Source organism: Anguilla rostrata, chromosome 6 (genome assembly GCF_018555375.3).
Source record: "Anguilla rostrata isolate EN2019 chromosome 6, ASM1855537v3, whole genome shotgun sequence".
Taxonomy (NCBI): domain Eukaryota; kingdom Metazoa; phylum Chordata; class Actinopteri; order Anguilliformes; family Anguillidae; genus Anguilla; species Anguilla rostrata.
The window spans coordinates 1,534,894-1,558,052 of NC_057938.1; the positions used below are offsets into that span (position 1 = coordinate 1,534,894).

The 23,159-nt window shown below is 42.1% G+C and overlaps 3 protein-coding genes across 6 annotated transcripts in view; all 3 read right to left on the reverse strand.

Moving 5' to 3' along the window:
* LOC135257916 (E3 ubiquitin-protein ligase TRIM35-like) overlaps positions 1–1,999 on the reverse strand; it is a 14,332-nt gene extending 12,333 nt beyond the window's left edge. The window contains exon 1 of the mRNA XM_064341133.1: positions 1,216–1,999. Coding sequence (XP_064197203.1) covers positions 1,216–1,617 — 402 coding nt within the window. The 5' untranslated portion in view covers positions 1,618–1,999. The remainder of the gene's footprint in view (positions 1–1,215) is intronic.
* A 3,035-nt stretch (positions 2,000–5,034) lies between these two features.
* Positions 5,035–9,498, reverse strand: LOC135257834 (E3 ubiquitin-protein ligase TRIM35-like). Its single transcript, XM_064340998.1, has 5 exons — positions 8,165–9,498; positions 7,490–7,585; positions 7,170–7,404; positions 6,399–6,545; positions 5,035–5,783 (listed from the first exon to the last, which is right to left on the reverse strand). Exons 1-5 carry the CDS (start codon positions 8,564–8,566, stop codon positions 5,263–5,265), a joined length of 1,401 nt encoding a protein of 466 aa, XP_064197068.1. The 5' UTR covers positions 8,567–9,498; the 3' UTR covers positions 5,035–5,262.
* A 114-nt stretch (positions 9,499–9,612) lies between these two features.
* Positions 9,613–23,159, reverse strand: part of LOC135257811 (E3 ubiquitin-protein ligase TRIM35-like) — a 36,244-nt gene continuing 22,697 nt past the window's right edge. For 2 of the 4 annotated variants that reach the window (XM_064340961.1, XM_064340960.1), the window contains exons 2-6: positions 15,648–15,743; positions 15,332–15,562; positions 14,061–14,083; positions 13,541–13,659; positions 9,613–10,471 (exon numbers count right to left, since the gene is read on the reverse strand). In XM_064340961.1, the coding sequence (XP_064197031.1) occupies positions 9,948–10,471; positions 13,541–13,659; positions 14,061–14,083; positions 15,332–15,562; positions 15,648–15,743 (993 nt within the window). In that variant the 3' untranslated portion in view covers positions 9,613–9,947. Of the gene's footprint in view, positions 10,472–13,540; positions 13,660–14,060; positions 14,084–15,331; positions 15,563–15,647; positions 15,744–16,161; positions 17,166–23,159 lie in introns of those variants that run through there. The other 2 variants (XM_064340963.1, XM_064340962.1) reach the window with 2 other exon arrangements.

The following is a 23,159-nucleotide window of genomic DNA, read 5'->3' on the forward strand; positions in this document are numbered from 1 at the left end:
CCTTTGTTAATTGTTTGAGTCGCTGAGCTTCGTCTATAGATTGGACGTGAATGTTGTGTAATTTTAATACATTTCTTAATTTTCATCTGGGTGTGAGTTGTACATTTGATGAGTTAATCAAACAGTTTACACTTTGCCTATCAATGAATTTGGCAATTTAGTAATTATTTTTATTTGACTAATAATTGCAAATTGAATGGAAATGAATGTATTTTATCGTTGGGTAAGTGAGGTGTTTTGGCTGTTGATGCCCTGTGTTCGGTATTCAAGTAGTCAAACAAGTATGTTACTTGGTGAAAACTGCTGGAGTTCGAAATAAAAAATATTTAAATTAATCCTCACCTTGCTGACAGACTTAATTTGCTTTTTAAGTGCCTGAGTTGTCAGTTAATTATTAGTGAAAGTGCTCAGCCAGCATAGCCTGGAGATAAGACAGAGCAGGACCTGGGGGGTTACTCTCTGAAGTGTACATCTGTGAGTCCATGCCCCTGCCACCTCCGCTTTTTCACTGGTTAAAAATATTCTGGCTTTCTTTGAGTTAAGTCAGTTTGGGAAACTTGGAAGGACGTAGTTGGTAACAGTTGGAAGTGGGCATCTAAGTCCTGCATCTAGGTCTGCCATTCTAAATTTCATCTCTGGTTCCTCTGGGCTATTCTGCTGTCTTTTGGTTTCAGCATTTTGGATTACTTTTGGACAAAAGCTGTGGTTTGGTATCTTCTCTCATTCATTTCTTGTGTGATATCCATGTCTGTAGCCTTTGTTAATTGTTTTAAGGTAGCTGAGCTTCGTCTATAGATTGGGACGTGAATATTTGTTGTAATTTAATACATTTCTTAATTTTCATCTGGGTGTGAGTTGTACATTTTGATAAAGGTTAATCCAAACAGTTTGCTTTGCCTATCAATGAATTTGGCAATTTGATAATTATTTTCTTTGATAATAATTACCAAATTGAATTAAATTAATGTATTTTACATGTTGGGTAAGTGAGGTGTTTTAGCTGTTGATGCCCTGTGTTCGGTATTCAGAAAGCCAGATGTCAAATAAGTATGTTAACGGTGAAAACTGCTGGGTTCAGAAAATAAAAAATATTTAAATTAATCCTCACCTTGCTGACAGACTTAATTTGCTTTTAAATTTTAGGTTGTCAGTTAATTATTAGTGAATATATTGTTCTGTACTTTGCAGTTTTTAAAAAGAGAAGGATTTACTTACCTTATATTTCAGAGCAGCCTCCTCTATTGGACAGAAGTTGTGATTTCTGTGTTTTTCTCTTAAACAGTCAACACAAATGGGGTCATCATCATCCAAACAGAAGAGTTTGAGTTTCTCACTGTGCAGACTGCAGAGCACTTCAGATCCTGCTTTAGCTCTCTGACTTCTCTCCTTTAAGAAAGCGTCACAGGCATTCCTCAGGGACAAGTTAGCAAGAGGGTGTGCCTTCGAAGATCTTCTCCTGCAAACTGGACACTCCTGAGATTCCTTCTGTTCCCAGTACTGCTGCAGACAGGCCTTACAGAAGCTGTGACTGCAACTCAGGAGAACAGGATCCCTGAAGATTTCAGAGCACACAGGACAGGAGAGTTCCTCTTCCAGGAGGGAAGATCCAGACGCCATTCTGTCTCAGTCTGATCTGAGCTCAGTAATGATTTCTGCTAAATCCAGTAGCTTAAGTTTCAGTTTCACTTACTGCTGTTACTCAATCGGCAGGTAAAAAAGCCTCTTTAAACCTCCTCTCAAATCTCTGTTCTTCTCAGTCTCGCATTGTTTTTCCCTCCCATACATTTTTTTTCTGAAATTCATTAATTTCTGGAAAACATACATTAGAATTTTTTTTAAAGTTTGACGATGTAACTAAAGCTTTACCTGTGAGAAAATTTACTTTGCTCTTCCTGTTAGACACACCTGATTATCAAACAGCACTTCTAGCAGGGGGCAGCATTGTACCACTCAGGTTTGAGTGGCTGATCTGCCAGCAGTTACACCAGCCCTGTTCTTCAGGTTCTCTCTCATGTGCGTTAATTCAAATGAATCTCATTCCCCAGCGAATCACAAGCACACACCCTCCCTTACAAACATTATTGAAACACAAATACAGAGTTTGTGTCCACAATCCATTACTCGTTGTAGTATCATACTATCACCAGTTATCAAGGTAATGGAGAGAGCTGGGCTTTAGAACAGCTCAATCAATCAATCAATCAAAATGTATTTCTATAGCAAATTTCACAAAAAAATTGTCACAATACGCTTCAGTACTACAGTATGCTACAGTAGCAACCAGAGGACAGACCCAGGCGTAAACTCCCTCAGGAGCAAACCTAAAGCAACAGCAGCAAGGAAAAACTCTCTGTGGCAGATGGGGAGAAACCTGGAAAGGAACCAGGCTCAAGGGGGGAACCCATCCTCTTCTGGTCAACTCATCTACAGCGTGTGACTGAAACATTTGCTTCTGTGCTGGACAGAGGGCAAACGCCTCTTGTACTTTGTGTCTTTAATAGAGCAAGTCCAAAAAAAGAAAAAAAGATTTACTTTTTCCAATACGTGCAGCCACTTCTTAAAAACGGTTCACCACACGAGGTCAAAATTCAGCTTTGGAGGGAATAAAACAATCTGTGATAAATATCCTCTGTTAGCAAAATGATGGAGAGAGCTGTGGTCTAGAATAGGATCAGAATGTGTGTGCCATGCAGACCGAAGGGTCTGCAGGACTTCTGTAAATGGCAGACCTCTTATTTAGGAACGCAGCACAGTGCTCGGAGTGTGACTGGAGAACTGCTCATGCAGCGCTTACTCTACAGAAACACCGACACAGGCACCAAAAGTCAGAGGTTACGCACACTTTATTGTTACTCACAGAGAAGAGCAGAAACAGAAAATTCCAATGCAGGGCAGCTCCTAAAAAACTGCCAACCATTCCTTTCTGAGAACGAAAACAAAACAAAACTCAAAAACTCTTCTCGGTGTGTGCTCCCTGTCTCAGCACCAAACTGTGAGGAGAAACACACCTTTAAACACCTGTGCTGATTAGCTAACGCAACCCAGGTGCGCAGCTGAGACCAATTTGCTTCTGGGGTGTACTGAATGCCACACACCTCCCACCCCAGTATTAAACCGAAGGCTGATTCGGCTAACACCGAGACCGCTCCCTCTCGAGTTTTGGCACCAAAACGGTCACATGCCAGCATGACACCCCTGGGAGGGAGATGAGGCAGGTGCCGGGAAACATCATTGGTTGCCGCTTGGAGAGAGAGAGAGCGCACCCACACAAAATGAAATAAACAAACATCTTCACCCTTCCCCAGCCCACCGGGTTCCAGGCAAAAACAATAAACTAAAACAACAAACTAAAATAAGAAAAAGTAAAACAGAGCGACCATTATTTTTCGCCAGACAGAGAACGAGGTGTTCTGGCTGTAAAACGGAGCTCTGCCACATTCAGACATGGAAATACGAACGTTGCCGGATGTGTTTGCCTGTTTTGGTCGGACATGTAAAAGCTAAACAAATAAGTACCACAGACCTAACTTCACTTAGAGTTCACGGACACAAACTATGATGCAAATGCACAGTATAAGGAATAAGCACATACATCATGAAAGCATGACATACACAAAGAATAAGAAGATGTACTGATGAAAGGATGTGTATTGGCACGGGGAAATGCTGTGTTTTTAGCATGTGCTGACAGAAGCAAAATGAGCAACATATTTTCGAAATTTGATTGTGGCTGTGAAGGGAGTAAGAAATTGTATTCTTATTTCTCCATTTTCACTGGCAGTCGTGTCAGAAATGTTTTAATATTTTGATATTGGTTTGATGTTTGATATTTTTAATTCATTCTTTTATTTCACGCCATGCTTATCACTTATCAAATTAATATGTCTGATATCTTTAAATAAGTAAACATAAGTTAAATTGAGACATCGGATTAATAGTTTGTAGTCCTCCTCAGTGGCTTCCAGAGAAATTCTGAAAACAGCAGTTAGTTGACCACCTGAACACACCTGTCCAAAACTGAGGGAGACCGGCTTCACGTCATCGATAAATACGGTGACAACACCTCAGCACAGCTTCAGTCTCCCTCTAGTGGAAAAAGTGAGTATGACCACAGTCATTTCCCTCACTCTCAGACTAGAGCTTGAAACGGGCCCAAAAACTTCAGCCTGACCCAACATGAGCCCACATTCTATTCAGCCTGAGTCTGACCTGAGCCCGCGTGTTGCAGCGTTTTGGAAGCTGAACCTGGTTTGACCCTGACTTTTAATAAGTGCATCAGTGCAGTAGACACGCCGTGGTTTGGGGTATCGCTGATGTTCTGTTCAGAAAAGGTGTGATTGATGTCTGGATCAGATCGGTTGATGGTGCACAGTGGCAGGCTTGTGCATTATACTGTCATAACGCTGATGCTCCTGTTTCACGGCTCCCATACTTAAGCAGGGCATCACAGAATTCACATTTTATGAACCACACGCTTTCGTCTGCAGCTCGATTAAAAACCGTGTGAAAGTTTGTCCAGACATGGGATTCTCCATTCGATGGCTGCTGCCTCACTTCATTCTCCCCTGACTATAACTTCTTTCTCCCCTGCTCTGAGGCGTCCATTCTGTCACTCACAGAGCTCAGCTTAAACTCGCTGGCCTACAACTGCCATCCAGCTCACACAGCGCTCTGTGCTCAAAATATAAAGGCTCAGCTACAAAGAGCAAAACCCCAACCAGCCCAATAGAAACAGGCAGAATTAGGACCCGAACCGACCCAAACCCTCGGGTACTGGTCCGGTTTTATCAAGCTCAGGTGAAAATCGCAAACTCACTCTCAGAGTTCACAGCACAAGCAGGGTACTTAGCTAATCAGTATGTCTCAGCTGATCTCAGATCAGCTCATGTGAGTTTGAACTGAACCCAAACCCAACATATGAGGGGAGTATTTACCTCTGTCTGTGTTCATACTGCACTGGAGAGAGAGACTTACCTCATCACACACCTGGGAGACACACTGGTGACGGGTCAGGAAAAGAGCAGCACTCTGGAGTGATTCCACTGGTGCATTTATTACAATTCAACTTATTACGCACAAACCAATATTCTACTGCAACATTGACATCATGAGGTTACAAAGGGACATGCAGACATGGATCTTTATTTTTTAAACAATTAAATAAAATACTGTAAAAGATATTTATCTGCATAGATACTCATTAATCATGTCAAAGTGAAAGAAGCAGTCTGTTCACCTGATCCTTGCCCACAAACCACAGCACTATTCCACTCTTACAGACACCTTCAGTGGACAGATCTGCAGAGAACCAAACCAGAAGAATGGAAACACTCTCTCAGTGAAGGAGAGTTTAAAAGTGTAGAGAGGAGTGTTGTTACTGGGGTCAGAGAATGACACCTTCCCCCTGTCCCAGTCCAGCTGCACTCTGACTCTCTGGGGTTTCCTCTGCACAGTGAGGGCTGTACGTGGGAAGGTCAGGGCTGCGTATTTCCCACTCTGCTGCTCTATACTCCACACTCCTCCTCCTGGGCACAGATACACAGGCCCTGTCCTGCTGATGGACTCTTTAGCCACACCCACCACCCAGTCCTCATCTCCTACTTCTACATCCCAGTAGTGTCTCCCTGAGCTGAATCCCTCAGAGCCCAGCACACACTGCCCCGTATCAAATCTCTCTGGATTATCAGGAACCTGCTGTCTCTCATCACTGCGTCTCACGCTGGTCAGATCCTCAGACAGTGAGAGGTTGGGATGTGCTGTGTTGGGGTCCAGAGTCACAGGAGCTGAAGGGACAGAGAATGAGACGTCAGCACTGATCTGCACAAAGGGAAACCATCAGACACAATGGGCTCCTAATGCTATAATCTGGGTTTCACAAAAACAATCATTATAGCCTCAGATACATGTGAGAGAAGTACCAGAACAAAAAGCTAATAATATATTCATATGTTCCATGTTGTATAATCATCGTAAGTGGGTGCAAAGCCTGTCCTTCGCCTAAAGTTATCACTCTTGAAGCAGCATATTACGGCGTGTAGCACAGTGGGTAAGGAACTGGGCTTGTAACCGAAAGGTCGCAGGTTCGATTCCCGGGTAAGGACACTACCGTTGTACCCTTGAGCAAGGTACTTAACCGAAATTACTTCAGTATATATCCAGCTGCATAAATGGATACAATGTAAAATGCTATGTAAAAGTTTTGTAAGTCGCTCTGGATAAGAGCGTCTGCTAAATGCCTGTAATGTAATATTATTATGAGCATCAGTGAGATTAAGGACTGGTGCTCAGTCTCTTCACTCCAGGGCTCTTACACAGACAGGACCAATATGACTCTGACTGGATGCTGAAGATTCCCCCTGTACAGTGACAACGCAGAGCTCCCTGCCCCCAGTACTCACTGTATTGAACAGTCCCCAGCATCTTCTCGCACACTCTGTACTTCAGATTGCCCAGGTGCTTGGCCACATCAATCAGCGCTCCTGAGACCTTCTCTGGATCCGCCAGTGTGCACTGGGCTCTGCAATAATATTCAGGAGTCACTTGTGCTGTGGGCGTGGCTCCATTACCATAGAAGATTATCAGCGGCAACATCAGATCTTCATTCTATAAGAAAATGGCTCCATCCCTCCCAGCGTTCTGCCACACAGCCCCACTGGCTGCCAGATATGAAGCAGCCCGACCCCACTGAGGGACACACTAACAGGAGGGAGGCTATTTGTATTCTATCATTGATTACCTATCATCTGTATCATGATTATAATGATGTTTTACTAATTATAACGATATGAATCATTATAATTAACATAATATAAATGCAATCATTGTGTCATCTAATCTGATAACTCATTTGGGTATGAATGTAACATTTGTTTTTGAATTTTTCCATCTGGTCCAATTTTACTCATCATTGCTGAAATGCTACAGTACTTGTAAACTACCCCTCACGTTTAAACTGAACAGAGAAAGAAAGAGGAGATTAAAAGATTAACTAGAGAGAAAGGATGGAGGTCACATACCGTTTCTTCACGTCTTTGTAGCTCTGTAATAGGCGAATAAGAGGTGATTTTTATCACTATAACCAATACTCAGACTATTAAAACTGTATCAATGTAATATATTCCTGTTTGAGTAAATTGATAAATATGTTTTATGTGTGATTATAACATGACTAACCTGCAGGAATGAGATGTCTTCAGCTCCCAGCTCATGTTCTATGGCTCTGATTTGTTCTGAAAGGGATGATATCTCTTCTGTCATCTTATCAATCTTCTCCTTCATCAACTGACTCTTCTGCTCTTCTTCCTCCCTCAGTGCAGTGATCCTGGCTGCCTCTTCATCTTTTAGGAACTTCTGAAGTTTCTCAAACTCCATCTTTATCTGTCTCTCTGTGTGCTGGGCCTGGCTCTGGAATGAACATTATTCACCATCATTTCAGCACAATCCAGTACTGCATTTTCAACACTGTGATTTAAAGACTTCAGTACAATACCTTGATGTGCGCTGCTGTTTGATCACAGATTAGTTTAACTTCATTAAAGGCTTTTAGCTTCTCCTGCAGTGTAGCCAGTGCAGTCCTGAGTTTCTCCTGGAAAGAAATGACAGAGTCCACACTTTACTGAGGAAACAGTCAAACAGTAAACTTCACTGCCTAAACAGACAGCACAAGAGCCCCTGCTCAGGCAGAGGGGAGCCCAAATGGAGACTCAGGTCACAGGCTTGTATAACAGGAATGTGGAGCAATGTGCTCTGGTGAAGACACAGCAGTGTCGAAGCACGTTGGTTTTATTTTGCTCTATTAATGGGCTCATTTTGCATCCCCCTGCTCCAGACTGTTTCCTTCTGCGATCTTACACTGCTTTATTTGAGAAGCACGGGGTTAGCCTTTTAGCTGGCTGATGTGTGGTGACCTTTGTTATGAGCACATGACAGGACATGCCAGGTAAACAGGCATAACTGCAGAACATAACACACATTGCTATTGTTACAAACGGTATTAATTTTACTGTTCCATCTGAGAATCAGTCAATAAATACACATTATATGGTGTTTTTCCAATTTGGTCAAATAGTTAGCAAGGAATTGTTGTTATTTAACTATTTAACTGACAGTTTTATTAATTCAATATTCTTTTTGGGCTGTTTAAATAAGATAATTATTTACTTACCTTATGTGTCAGTGCAGCCTCCTCTACTGGAGAAAAGCTGTGATTTTTGTGCATTCCTGTTAAACAGTCGACACAAATGAACTCATCATCATCCAAACAGAAGAGTCTGAGTTTCTCACTGTGCAGACTGCACAGCACTTCAGATCCTGCTTTAGCTCTCTGACTTCTCTCCTTTAAGAACGCCTCACAGGCATTCCTCAGAGACAGGTTATAGGGAGGTGGATCCATAGAAGATCTTCTCCGGCACATCGGGCACTCCTGAGATCCCTTCTGTTCCCAGTACTGCTGCAGACAGGCCTTACAGAAGCTGTGACTGCAGCTCAGGAGAACAGGATCCCTGAAGACTTCAGAGCACACAGGACAGGAGAGCTCCTCTTCCAGGAGAGAAGATCCAGACGCCATTCTGTCTCAGAGCTAGAGCACGTCTTATGCCAACTAATAGAACTAGAAATCTTAGTACAGAGTTACACCCAGATCCAGGGGAGGGATTTACAGATAAGAGTAGGTAGGTATGAACTACAGGCAAAACAGGTTTTCTCTTCAGATATAATCACACTGTGACCTCACCTGGCGTTGGTTATTTCCAGGTTTCCTACCCCTCCCCCGCTCCACAATTTTCTACTTATTCACGTTTTCGTTTTTGTCCTTGAAATGCTTGAAATGCAGCGTATAGTTGGTCTCAATTCTTTTTAATGCATCGATTTGATTAGAATTTTTTTTTTTAACCAAATAAGGTGGTAGTTTTAGTTTTCACACAGGCTACAGTGAACAGGAATTCTCCCTGACACTGAACTTTGGCTGTCGTTTCTTCGTCAGTTCAGTTTGAAAGTTGCCGCACGCAGATTTTTAAAATAGCTGCATAATGAACCATTTTTTCTATTCACACTCAAAGTGCTGCACTCAGCTTGTGAGAACTGCTTCCCTCTTCCTGTTGGACACACCAGAGCGGCAGAGTGAGGGGATCCAGTAGGGGGCAGTATTGTGCAGCTGAGGTCTGTGTGCAGCTGATTGGCCAGCACTTCCAGGGCCCTTTCACAGCTTGCCTGAGTGTCTGATTCAAACAGAAGAGTGACCACAGGGGAGGAATCAGACTTCTCTGAGTCAATGAGCTACAGCACCTGGCTAACAGCATTGCCAGACCAAGATGAATTTGAGCTGTTTTCTTTCTGTAATGTGGACCATCAGTAACCATGCAGTGCTGGTCCATGATGCAGGTAAGCAGTGAAAAGCTCTGATCACCCTGCAGTGCTCTGAGACTCAGTCTCTCCTCTGTACTCAGGGTACTGTGGTGAGCTGAAGCTCCTCTGCTAGTCGATGGGTTTTACAAACCTTTGAGGGGTGTGTTTGCCTCTGTATGTGTTCATACTGCACTGGAGAGAGAGACTTACCTCATCACACACCTGGGAGACACACTGGTGAAGGGTCAGGAAAAGAGCAGCACTCTGGAGTGATTCCACTGGTGCATTTATTACAATTCAACTTATTACGCACAAACCAATGTATTTACTGCAACATTCACATCATGAGGTTATGAAGTTACATTCATTGAGAACTGCTGTAAAAATGGATCTATATATTTTTTAAAGATTAAATAAAATATTGAAAGAGAATTTTGTATGATTCCACTGGTGCATTTATTACACCTCAACCGATTACACACAAACCATACACTTACAATAGCCGTACTACAAAAGCGCCCTTTCAAGCATTAAACCTGCTCAGAAGCAAGTAAATACAGTCCTCTTTCTTCAGATGATTTTTACCCACAATCCCACAGTGACTGCTATTCCACTCTTACAGACACCTTCAGTGGACAGATTCGTAGAGAACCAGGATTGAAGAATGGAAACACTCTCTCAGTGAAGGAGTGTTTAAAAGTGTAGAGAGGAGTGTTGTCACTGGGGTCAGAGAATGACACCTCCCCCCTGTCCCAGTCCAGCTGCACTCTGACCCTCTGGGGTTTCCTCTGCACAGTGAGGGCTGTAGGTGAGGAGCTCAGGGCTGTGTATTTCCCACTGATTTGCCGTATACTCCACACTCCTCCTGCTGGGCTCAGTGTGAAGTCCGTTTTCCTTTTGATGGACTCTTTAGCCACACCTACCACACAGTAATCTTCATCCCCCACCTCTACATCCCAGCAGTGTTTCCCTGAGCTGAATCCCTCAGAGCCCAGCACACAACCCCACCTATCAAATCTCTCTGGATTATCAGGAACCTGCTGAATCTCTCCACAGCATCTCACACTGGTCAGACCCTCAGACAGTGAGAGGTTGGGATGTGCTGTGTTTGGGTCCAGAGTCACAGGAGCTGAGGGGACAGAGAATGAGACGTCAACACTGATCTGCACAAAGAGAGACCATCAGATACAACAGGCTCCTAATCAGTGCTGTAGTCATTTAAAAAAAATAAATTAAATTTTAAAAAAAGAAGGCGGTTAAACTCTGGGCCTGGTCATCTTCCGTCCTGGCACATAAGCACGCTGTGAGCTAACCCCGCAGAGCATAAAGGAACCAACGCTCTTTTAAGATGGACAATCTAAACACTATCAGCCCCAGGGAAGCATTAATCCCTTCTTCAGATCAATTCAGACACTTGGCAGGATAAATTCATGCCATGTGTTCCCTGCTCAAAACACCTAAATGTTCTAAAATCAATTTGCCCAAATTCTGCTCATAACATGTTCCCTCAAACTTTCTCAATTAAATAACACCAATCCCCTAAATTATGTGGTCTATATTCAATTTACATCGATAATACTAAGGGAAAATAATCTGTTTTCAGTATGAATATGAATATTGCAAGCAATCCATAAAAATCAACAATTTTTGATGCTTTCCAAGTTTCTGTCAGTAATACAAGTAAAAACAGTAAAAAGGTGAAATTATCATTGGCATCAGAATTAACAATCAGAAAAAAATTAGTTTGAACAGCCTCAGAAACAAATGGAAATCAAAAATGTTACATTCACAGAGTTTATATGAAACCAAATGAACTGAACAGAAGAACTGAACAGGCCAGCCCCTACCCAAGGGGGAATCAAAGGGTTAATGCGGTCTTAACACAATGTAGTGTTATTCATTCATTTAAGCCAATAGCAATGTTTAAATGGTTTGAGCACAGAACTTTTATTTATTTGTTTTTTTTCTCTGCAGTATCTGGCAAGCTGGAAGGCTAACTTAGCCAATAAGCTAACACTGGCATCGTTACCTCCACTCTGGAGCTCGGGTGAGTGTTTTCCACATTCATAATATATCATACTATATTGAAATAAAATGCCGTTTGAATGGAAAATATGCATTGTGGTGGATATTACTTAGCAGATCGCTGTTTTGATGTGTGGTCGTTAGTTGGCGAACGTTACCGCTAGATCTCCTCCTGCTCTCTGGCATTAACAAGCCAGCCACCACAGCCAACTTATTAATGTCAGGGTAGCTGGCTATGCCAAACATCTGGATAATCAGGGCCGAAATATTACTTCACCACATAAAAGGGGGGTACATGCAATGAACTGTATAAACTATACAGTTCAGTGGGTACACGCCTCACAGCCACGCTCCGGATTTGGCGAGGGGGGGGGGGGGGGGGGGTGGAGATTCTGGGAGATTCTGTGTTTGTCTGAGCCATGACGCTTCAAATAATTTCAAATAAAAACGGTCTATGGGCTGATCTGTTTCAGGATTTTGTGCCACATGTGCAGTAAACTAGGCTACATAGACAGTTACACGCAATAAGCCTATTTCAATGTTGAACAGTCGGATTGGCAGGAACAATGGTAATAAAAATGGACACAAGAAATGTTTTGAAGCGTCATGGCACAATGTCCGACATGTCGCTCTCATACAATGACGATAGTCTCTAAGAGATGTAGAAAACCTAAAAGAATAAAGCATTATCGTAACTAGGAAAACTGCATCAACGTAAAGGGTTAATTAACGCTCTAAAAACAGAAAACAGTGAGGAAAGACTGCGCCTCATTTTAAATAGGTGGATAAACGGCGTCTACCCTCCACCACAGCTCTGCTTCTAATCACATAACCTGGGTTTCACAAAAACAACTGTTACAGCAAGTGAGTGAGTGAGAGAGAGAGAGAGAGAGCACAACACAGAAGTAAAATTCTTACTCTACGCAGATGACCTGGTTTTCCTGTCACCTACTGAAGAAGGGTCAGGAGAACTTAGCTCTGGTGGAGGATTTCTGTCAGAACTGGGCCCTGACAGTAAACTTAAAAAAGACAAAAGTAATGATCCTCCAAATATACATATATATATATATATATATAGACCACACCCTAAATTACACCAACCTTAGACCACACCCTAAATTACACCCACCTTGGTCCGAACATTACTGCATCAGGGGGCTTTACCATAGCAGTGAATGATGCATTAAAAGAAAAAGCTCAAAGAGCACTATATTCCATATAAACAAAACTTCAAAAATTGTTCTATTGAATAACTGGTTTAAAATCTTCAATAGTTTTGACAGTAGTAAAACTAACCAATAAACACAAAACACAGACCAGCTTCATACCAGCACTGCTTACCAACAAATCAGAGTAATCCAAGTTAAGAAGAAGATCAAAATCTCTTATCTGAAATATTGGGATCACATAGTCAAAACACAAAAAAAGTAGATTGATATCAGACCCTAAAAAGAGACAACACATTAGCCAAGTATCTCTTCTCTTTCAGAGGTACAAAGCAGAGACAGATCCTGACCAAGTACAGGCAGTGACCTCACACTTGCAATTGACAAAAGTAACCGGAATACATGGTTATCAAAAGAAGAACGTATATGTGGTCACTGTTAGATAGGAGAGGAGACAACAGAGATTCTTTTTTGGAATTATTATTATTATTATTATTATTATTATTATTATTTGTAATTGTTATCACAGTTAGACATAGCAATTGTTCTGTTCAATTTATGTTCACGTTGTAACATATTTCTGTATGTACACTTTGACAATATTTGCATATGCATTTTAGGCCAATAAAGGATTTTGAATTTGAGAGAGAGAATGAGCACTCAATAATAAAATCGCCTTGGTTTCACAAAAAACAATCATTATAGTCTTAGATACATGTGTGAGAGAAGCACCAGAAGTTAATAATATTTGTATACGTGCCATGTTTTATAATCATTGTAAGAGGGTGCAAAGCCTGTCCTTCCCCTAAAATACGTTATCATTCTTGAAACAGCGTTTTATTGTAAACGTCAGTGACTTTAAGGACTGGTGCTTAGTCTCTTCACTCCAGGGCTCTTACACAGACAAGACCAATATGTCTCTGACTGGCTTTATCAGTTTGTGGAAAGGATGCTGAAGATTACCCCTGTACAGTGACAATGTGGAGCTCCCTGCCCCCAGTACTCACTGTATTGAACAGTCCCCAGCATCTTCTCCCACACTCTGTACTTCAGATTGCCCAGGTGCTTGGCCACATCAATCAGCGCTCCTGAGACCTTCTCTGGATCCGCCAGTGTGCACCGGGCTCTGCAATAATATTCAGGAGTCACTTGTGCTGTGGGCGTGGCTTCATTACCATAGAAGATTATCAGCAGCAGCATCAGATCTTCATTCAATAAGAAAATGGCTCAGCCCGACCCCACTGAGGGACACACACTCACATGAGCATTGCGGAGGATATCATAAATATAATTGACTAGCCATTATCATCATGTTCCGTTTAGGCTAAGCATTGTCATTGTATAATTTTATACGATAATGCTTGTCGTTCTGAATTTTAGATTCTAGTTGGAATTTTTCTGTCCGATTTGACTCATCATTGTTCCAATTCTACAGTACTTGTAAACTACCTCACATTTAAATTGATCAGAGAGAAAGGAAGAGGAGATTAAAAGATTAAATAGTGAGAAAGGCTGGAGTTTACATACCGTTTCTCCAAATCTTTGTAACTCTGAAATAAGTGAAAAAGAAGAGTGAATTTTTATTACTACAACCAATACTCAGACAATTCTATCAATACAATAACAATATTTTGGAGAATATTAAACGACTTCATGCATACACACAATAATACACACAATCAATAATCTTTATTGAGGCTGGGTAAACAGCAAGTCTAATCAAAAATGAAAAAAGAGAGAGTGAGAACAGATCTGACCTTCAGGGCACAGAGTATGTCAACATCATGGGAGATCATCGGCACATCACAGAATCAGACCCACAACTGAGAACCACTGCTACGGTTGCTCTCAAGCCCCCGCGAACATAAGCGATGCCGACACCAAAGCCGTCCCACTGGTAGTCTTTAAGAGAGCAACCAATCCAATGACTTATGTAGCGAGCTCAGGGGGGTACTTCGTGAAGCAGGATTACTGAGTTAGCTGGATAACTGCACTGAGTAAAACCCTGTATCACAGAGCAGGATAACTGAGTTAGCTGGATAACTGCACTGAGTAAAACCCTGTATCACAGAGCAGGATAGCAGAGTTAGCTGGATAACTGCACTGAGTAAAACCCTGTATCACAGAGCAGGATAGCAGAGTTAGCTGGATAACTGCACTGAGTTTTGTACTTTACTTTCTTTTTTACCATTTTGTCTGTTACTGTACTGTGTCCACTTGCTATTGTGGTTTTTGTCATCGCAGAAAGCTTGATGCTTCATGCTTACAAGAGTTTAAAACATGTGTGTTTAAACGAGTGTGGCTTAAATGAAGAATTTGATATTACAATTTTGTAATGGGGCAATTTATAGACCACTTTGATTGACACATAGTGGACTATATTGTATTCTCTTAGCCTTTATGTATACTGGAATTACATATTTTTTGTTTTTCTGTGTATATATTATACAGTATATACTTTTTACATTGCTTACTTGTGCGTTTTTAATTATATGTTCCATGTCTGCGATGATTCAACACAGGTCTACATTCAATTGATCCGATTGTGGTCTCATGTCTTATCCTCATATATACTGCACCTTAATGTAATTTTTAAATGTTTTTCTGTATAATGGCTGATTGTGTACTCGAAGTGATATATTTCAGAGAAGCCTATTGGATGATTCATCCATGTGTGTGGATAATGGATCACCGCACTCTTTACACCTGATGAAGACAGATTCGTCTGATGCACTTTTGGGAGCATTAAACTGTGTGCCGGTTTCTTTTTTCTGTACCTGATATGACACATGACTTACCTGCAGGAATGAGACGTCTTCAGCTCCCAGCTTCTGTTCTATGGTTCTGATTTGTTCTGAAAGGGATGATATCTCTTTGGTCATCTTGGCAATCTTCTCCTTCATCATCTGACTCTTCTGCTTCTCTTCCTCCCTCAGTGCAGTGATCCTGGCTGCCTCTTCATCTTTTAGGACCTGCTGAAGTTTCTCAAACTCCATCTTTATCTGTCTCTCTGTGTGCTGGGCCTGGCTCTGGAATAAACATAATTCACCATCATTTCAGCACAGTCCAGTGCTGCATTATCAACAATGTGATTTAAAGGCCTCAGTACAGTACCTTGATGTGCTCTGCAGTTTGATCACAGACTAGTTTCACTGCATTAAAGGCTTTTAGCTTCTCCTGCAGTGGAGCCAGTGCAGACCTGAGTTTCTCCTGGAAATAAATGACCACACTTTACTGAGGACACAGACCGATAGTAAACTTCACTGCCTACACAGTCAGCACAAGAGTCCCTGCTCAGACAGAGGGGAGCCAGAATGGAGACTCAGGTCACAGCTTGCGTAAAGACAATGTGTTCACTGAGACACATATCAGTGCATTGCCTCTATGACAAGACATGCCAGGTAAACAGGTGTGAGTGTAGGAAATTACACACATTGCTATAGTTACAAACTATATTCAATTGTTCAAATCTGTATATATAAAGTTCTTATATTTGTAGAATGGTCAGAGGGAAACCGAGGGAAATTGTTGCTATTCAGTTATTTATGTATTAATTCAATATTCAGCTTGCTTAAAATTTTAGGCTGTCAGTGAGTTATGTTAATTGGAGAATAATTTATTTACACACCTTATATTTCAGTGCAGCCTCATCTCTTGGACAGAAGTTGTGATTTCTGTGTGTTCCTGTTAAACAGTCAACACAAATGGGTTCATCATCATCCAAACAGAAGAGTTTGAGTTTCTCACTGTGCAGACTGCAGAGCACTTCAGGTCCTGCTTTAGCTCTCTGACTTCTCTCCTTTAAGAACGCCTCACAGATATTCCTCAGAGACATGCTAATGGAGGGTTGATCCTTAGAAGATCTTCTCCTGCACACTGGGCACTCCCGAGATCCCTTCTGTTCCCAGTACTGCTGCAGACAGGCCTTGCAGAAGCTGTGACTGCAACTCAGGACAACCGGATCCCTGAAGATTTCAGAGCAAACAGGACAGGAAAGCTCCTCTTCCAGAACTGAAGATCTGGACGCCATTCTGTCCCGGTAGCAGGTCTTGGTCTGCGAGAGAAATCGGGGCGATCTGAGGTCCACGTCTACTGCTTAATTAGGCACATACAACCGGGTTTCGTTACGGATCGCTTCGTTCCACAGTACGTGGCTGAGATGAGACGTGAAAACGTAAGCGAGACCAAGACCAAGAACACGACGAGTCGACGATTTCGTGAAAAGTCTTAGTAATTAATTTATTTTTACCCCGTGAGAGCCAAGGGAAATATTTGCGTTTGTTTGTTTACTTTGTTTAAACACCTCCCTAAGTCCACGAGTGTTCAAGCCTGTTCTGAGCTCAGTAATGGCTTCTGTTAAATCAGCTATTGAGTTTCACTTTTACTTCCCGTTGTTACACAAAATTGCAGCAAAAGACTGTCTTTATATTAGTCTCCTATCTTTTCGTCTTCAAAGTCAAGAATTTATTCTCCATCGACATTTTCAGAAATGTTTTTATTTGTGAAATATACAGAGTGAAATCATGTTAAAAGGTCCCTGATGTCACTAAAGCGCCCACCTGTGGGAAACCGTACTTTTCTCTTCCTGTTAAGAGACACCTGATTATCAGACAGCAAATCCTGCAGGGGGCAGCATTGTAACACTGGGGTCTGAGTGGGCTGATCTGCCAGCAGTTTTGCTCCAGTCCTGTTCTTCAGGTTCTGTCAGTTCTCTCTCATGTGTGTTAGTCCAAACTGAATCTCATTCCCAAGCTAATCACAAGCACACACCCTCCCTAACAAACATGATTCAAACACAGATTCAGAGTTTGACTCCACAGTCCATTCCTCTTTATAATATCCTCACTGATCCAGGTAATGGAGAGAGCTGTGCTTTAGAGTAGGTCATTACAGCACTGATGAAGCTGAAGGAGAGAGCTGTGCTTTAGAGTAGGTCCTTACAGCGCTGATGAAGCTGAAGGAGAGAGCTGTGCTTTAGAGTAGGTCCTTACAGCACTGATGAAAGCACGTGACTGAAACATTTTCTGCTGTGCTGGACAGAGGGTGAACGCATCTTGACTTTTTCTCTTTGAATGAGCAAGAGCTACTATATAAACTTTTTTCTTTAAATAAAAGGAATAACTTTTTCAAACTCAATGTGTAGCCATTTCCTAAAAACAATTCGCCCCTCAAGGTCAAAGTTCAGCTTTTGGACAGGGAGAATGTGATATGTGAACATAAACCTCAGTTACCATGGTAATGGAGAGAGCTGTGGTTCAGAATAGATTCAGAATGTGTGTGTCATGTAGACCAAAGGATCTGCACAACACACACCTTCAGACATCTGCAGGCGACTTCAGTTACCCCTCTGATCATTGGGAATTGGTGACAGGACAAGGAGAAAGTAAATAAGGAAGAATGAGGAAAAATGTCTAAATGTTGTAAATGACCCTTTTGGCACAGTATGTCAGTCAGCCTACAAGAGGGAAATCAGTTCTGGATTTGGTGCTGTGTACTGACTCTGTAGAGGTAATGGAGCCACCTGGGACAAGGGATCATTGCAATTTGTTTTAATGTATTTGGGCAAAGTAAGAGGCCCTCCTCTGAGTCAAGAACTTTTCATTTTAGGCATGCCACCTTTAACAAGATGGGAGCAAATATAAGTAGTATAGACTGGGTGCAACTTCTCGATTGCAATACTGTGAATGAAATGTGGGGCAGGTTCAAAAGGGTTATTATTGAGGCACAATGTAAATTCATTCAAAGGTGAGGAAAATTCGGTTAAAAAGCAGTCACCCCAGTGGAAGCCTTACAAGAAAGCGTGAGGGAAAAGAATAAACTTTATAAGACACACTGGGATGCCAGGTATTCCATCCGCCAAGTTACGCCTTGGCAAGGCGGCATGCCCCACACAGCACCGAGAGTTTGGAACTTTTCAGGGTTCCCTACAGGAATAACCGCAATGACCACAGACTCTCAGCTCTTAAAAACATTCATTTCTGTACCTTCTGACCTCATTTCAACAGGCAGAATTCACAAACATTTTCACACATCCACACAATAAAGCCCCAAACTTAGGGCATTTTGTGCTTTTTCCTTCTTCTTTTTCCTGCCAATTACATAATCAAAAATGCTACAGAGTCACAAAGAATGTGTCTCCTCATTGGACATTTAGCTACACCAGCCAATAAAAACATCAGATACAAAAGCAAAATGGACATATATAGAAGTGCACGTATAAAAAAACTTTGCCACCCCAGTGGCTATTTCACTAGTAGCTCACAGGGCACTGGGTAGCGTGTTAGCCTATGGGACCTTTAGCCTAATGACAGGTACAGGTGTAAATCCCCCCTCGGACCCAAATTTCTATCTCGTCACACCGGCTTCCATGCTAGCTAATAATTGCCTAGAAAAATTAATGACCAATTAATGAAAAATTAGTGTTAGCGACCAGACAGCTAAGGAACCAGTGAGATATGCTCAGCAAATGGGCCTGGTAAGCCAGCTGACAGGAACCTGGATGTGCACAGTGCCTGATAACTAATAACGGGAAAGACAAGTGGTTAATGAGCCTATCATACTGCTCTGCTGATGGGCTGCCATGCTTTGATAAGCTGTGCAGCTACTGTTTACGAACCCATATGGAAATAAAATAAGCCTTTTGCTGCATACTAATTATTACTAAAACTCAAGTGCACAGCAGCCAAGCAAAGCATTGCAAAACTGTGTTTATGAGCGATTTCGTTTTCAGGGCAGGTTTGGGTTTCTGATTTGACGGTACCAGTCGGGCTTGATCGGGTTGGGTCTCAAAGTCCTGGGTACAGGCCGGGTCCAGGCTTCAGTTTCATGCCCGTGCAGACCTCTTGCTTTTTCGCATATACTGATACAAAGAACTGTCATTGTATGATGATGATAATAAATAGCAAATTATGTTACAAGATGGATTTTTGCTCTTTCTTTCCTATGATATGAACCATATGAGTGACCATGCAGTGCTGGTCCATGATGCAGGTAAGCAGTGAAAAGCTCTGATCACCCTGCAGTGCTCTGAGACTCAGTCTCTCCTCTGTACTCAGGGTACTGTGGTGAGCTGAAGCTCCTCTGCTAGTCGATGGGTTTCACAAACCTGTCACAGTCTGAAGGACAGAGCACACACACACACACACACACACACACACACACACACACACACACATACTCTCTCTCTCTCACACACACACACACAAACACAAACACACACACACTCACACACTCACACTCTCTCACACACTAACATGTGATATTATTCTATAACTGATCCTCTAACCACAAGAAATCCACAAAATCACACAAAACCACAAACCGCCCCACTGCTGAGAGTAGCAGGTGAGATAGGAGCCCCAGTGCTCTCTCACTCCACACACCTGGTAGAGTAAGGGCTTCACCCAACACCTCAGCACCCTCTTGTGGACAGAGTGAGTATGACCACAGACATTTCCCTCATGCTCAGTTCACAGCACCACCCAGGAGGCACTGGGCTTATCCACTTCTCTCACTTGATCTGCTGAATTCAGTTTGAACTGATCCCAAACCCAGCGTATGAGGGGAGAATTTGTCTCTGTCTGTGTTCATACTGCACTGGAGAGAGAGACTTACCTCATCACACACCTGGGAGACACACTGGTGACGGGTCAGGAAAAGAGCAGCACTCTGGAGTGATTCCACTGAGCATTTATTACAATTCAACTGATTACACACAAACCAATTCCAATATTGACATCATCAGGTTACAAAGGGACATTCAGCATGAACTACTGCAGCACTATTCCACTCTTACAGACACCTTCAGTGGACGGATCTGCAGAGAACCAGGACAGAAGAATGGAAAAACTCTCTCAGTGAAGGAGTGTTTAAAAGTGTAGAGAGGAGTGTTGTCACTGGGGTCAGAGAATGACACCTCCCCCTTGTCCCAGTCCAGCTGCACTCTGACCCTCTGGAGTTTCCTCTGCACAGTGAGGGCTGTATGTGGGGAGGTCAGGGCTTCGTATTTTCCTCTCACTAGCCCTATACTCCACACTCTTGCTGGGCGCAGGTTCATAGCGCTTTTCCTGCTGATGGACTCTTTAGCCACACCCACTGCCCAGTTCCCATCCCCCACATCTACATCCCAGCAGTGTCTCCCTGAGCTGAATCCCTCAGAGCCCAGCACAAATGGCCTCCCATCAAATCTCTCTGGATTATCAGGAACCTGCTGACTATCATCACTCCATCTCACACTGGTCAGATCCTCAGACAGTAAGAGGTTGGGATGTGCTGTGTTTGAGTCCAGAGTCACAGGAGCTGAGGGGTCAGAGAATGAGATGTCAGCACTGATCTGCCTAAAGAGAAACCGTCAGACACAATGGGCTCCTAATGATATAAACTGAGTTTTACAAAACCATTATACAAAACCATTATAGCCTCAAATACACAGTACAGCCCAAAAGTATCAGGCAACCATTATTTTCGGCTAGGTAAAGAAGAATGTATTTAATATATGCACATTTAATGAATAACAAACCAAAGTACAAATATTGTTTGCTATTTCTACCAACAATAACTTAAAAATTTGGCTTACAAATAATCTTAGACACCACTTTTTAAAATTTTTGCTTATAAAAGCAGGGACTACCCCTGTTTTCTTCAGTTCAGGCTTATGCATCTTGTTGTGTGTAAATACTGAACTCTTTTTCTGTAGAAATAAATCCTATTTCTTATATGGAGATACCTCATCATGCTGCTTATTCTAAGGGGAGAATTTACTCTGCTGAACATTGTGGAGCAGGTGGAGGGGTGGGAGAGCCTAACACCCTTAGCCTATAGTGCCAGTAAGCCCCACACATCTAAGCCTAACTCTTTCTTTGCCATAGTAGTGCAAGTAAAATACGCACCAGCATTTTAAGCAGTATGGAAAAGAAAGAGTTAGGCTTAGATGTGTGGGGACAAGTAAACATTGTGACAAGAATGTTTCTTTTGCTAGAGACCACAAGATATTTGTCTACTGCCTCCTGATCTTCCTGGTCGTCTCCTGTTAACATTACTGGCCATCAGCTGGACCTTGCTGAGTGTGTACTGAACACTGCACCTGGAAATTAAGCCTTTGCAATTTTCACTGGGAAAACCTTGCCAAAACATGCTTATTTGGCTCTGCCACCGAAGCCAAACTCCCCTTTTATGACATTTTCTTTTCAGAGTTGCTGCTTACACAGGGCTCTTCCAGACAGGACCAATATGACTCTGACTGGCTTTTATTTTTGGAAAGGATGCTGAAGATTCCCCTGTACAGTGACAATGTGGAGCTCCCACCCCCAGTACTCCTGTATTGAACAGTCCCCCGCATCTTCCCCCACACTCTGTACTTAGATTGCCCAGGTGCTTGGCCACACAATCAGCGCTACTGGGATGATTCTGGATCAGCCAGTGTGCACCGGGCTCGCAATAATATTCAGAGTCACTTGTTTTTGGGGCGTGGCTCCATTACCATAGAAGATTATCAGCACAACATCAGATCTTCATTCAATAAGATAATGGCTCCATCCCTCCCAGCATTCTGGGGATTTATATTAGAGGTAAATATTCATTTCATTACTTTATATTGTAAAAACCTCCCTCTATATTAGTCATTATTAATGATGGCAGTAATATTATAGAGAGAGAACATTGCAACACATTCCACAGTACCTCACTGAACACCCACAGGGCTAATAAATTACTTTGATATTTAACCTGATTACAGAAAATGGAGTTTCTTACCGTTTTGTGTGCCCTTGTGCTCTGAAATAGAGTGAATATTATTTTCTTTAGCCAATCTGTAGAAAACCACAGTAATATCTGACTGTATGTTGCTGAACATGGTTTAGATATAAAACATGACAAAGAAAAAAATGTGCTGTTTTTTCATAGTTAAATATGTGTACAGTGTGTGATCTAGAATGATGAGAAACTTTTAAAACAAACCTTGCCAGCAAAAAGGAGAACCCGCAAATCTTTGCTTGTTTAAAACTTTGAAATGTTTTGTGATATTAGCAAGTTTAAATTTAAAGGTGTTTAGATAATATTATATTCTATACATTTAAATTTTTGTGGCATTAACAGCAGTTTGTATAGAGTACTGCCCACCCAAGTGAACGGTCTTAACCTGCAGGAATGAGCGTCTTCAGCTCCCAGCTCCTGTTCATGGTTCAATTTTTTCTGAAAGTAATGATTCTCTTCTGGGCATCTTCTCAATATTCTCCTTCATCATCTGACTCTTCTGCTCCTCTCCCCTCAGGCAGTGTCCTGGGTGCCTCTTCTCTTTTTGGAATCTGAGTTTCAAACTCCATCTTTTTTCTGTCTCTCTGTGTGCTGGGGCCCGGTCGGAACAAAAATTATTTACCCCATTTTCCCAATCGGCATTTCACCTTATTTAAAACAAAATTCGTACCTTGATTTCTTGGGTGTTTTATCCCAAATTAGTTTTACGCATTAAAGGTTTTAGTTTTCGCGGGGGCCATGCAGTCCCCGGTTTTCCGGAAAAAAATTATCTTTTCAAAAAAATCAAACAGTAAACTTCATGCCCACACAAAAGACAAGGCCCCGTTCAGAAGAGGGGGCCGAATAGGCTGGTATGTTTGAAGTAATGTGTTAACT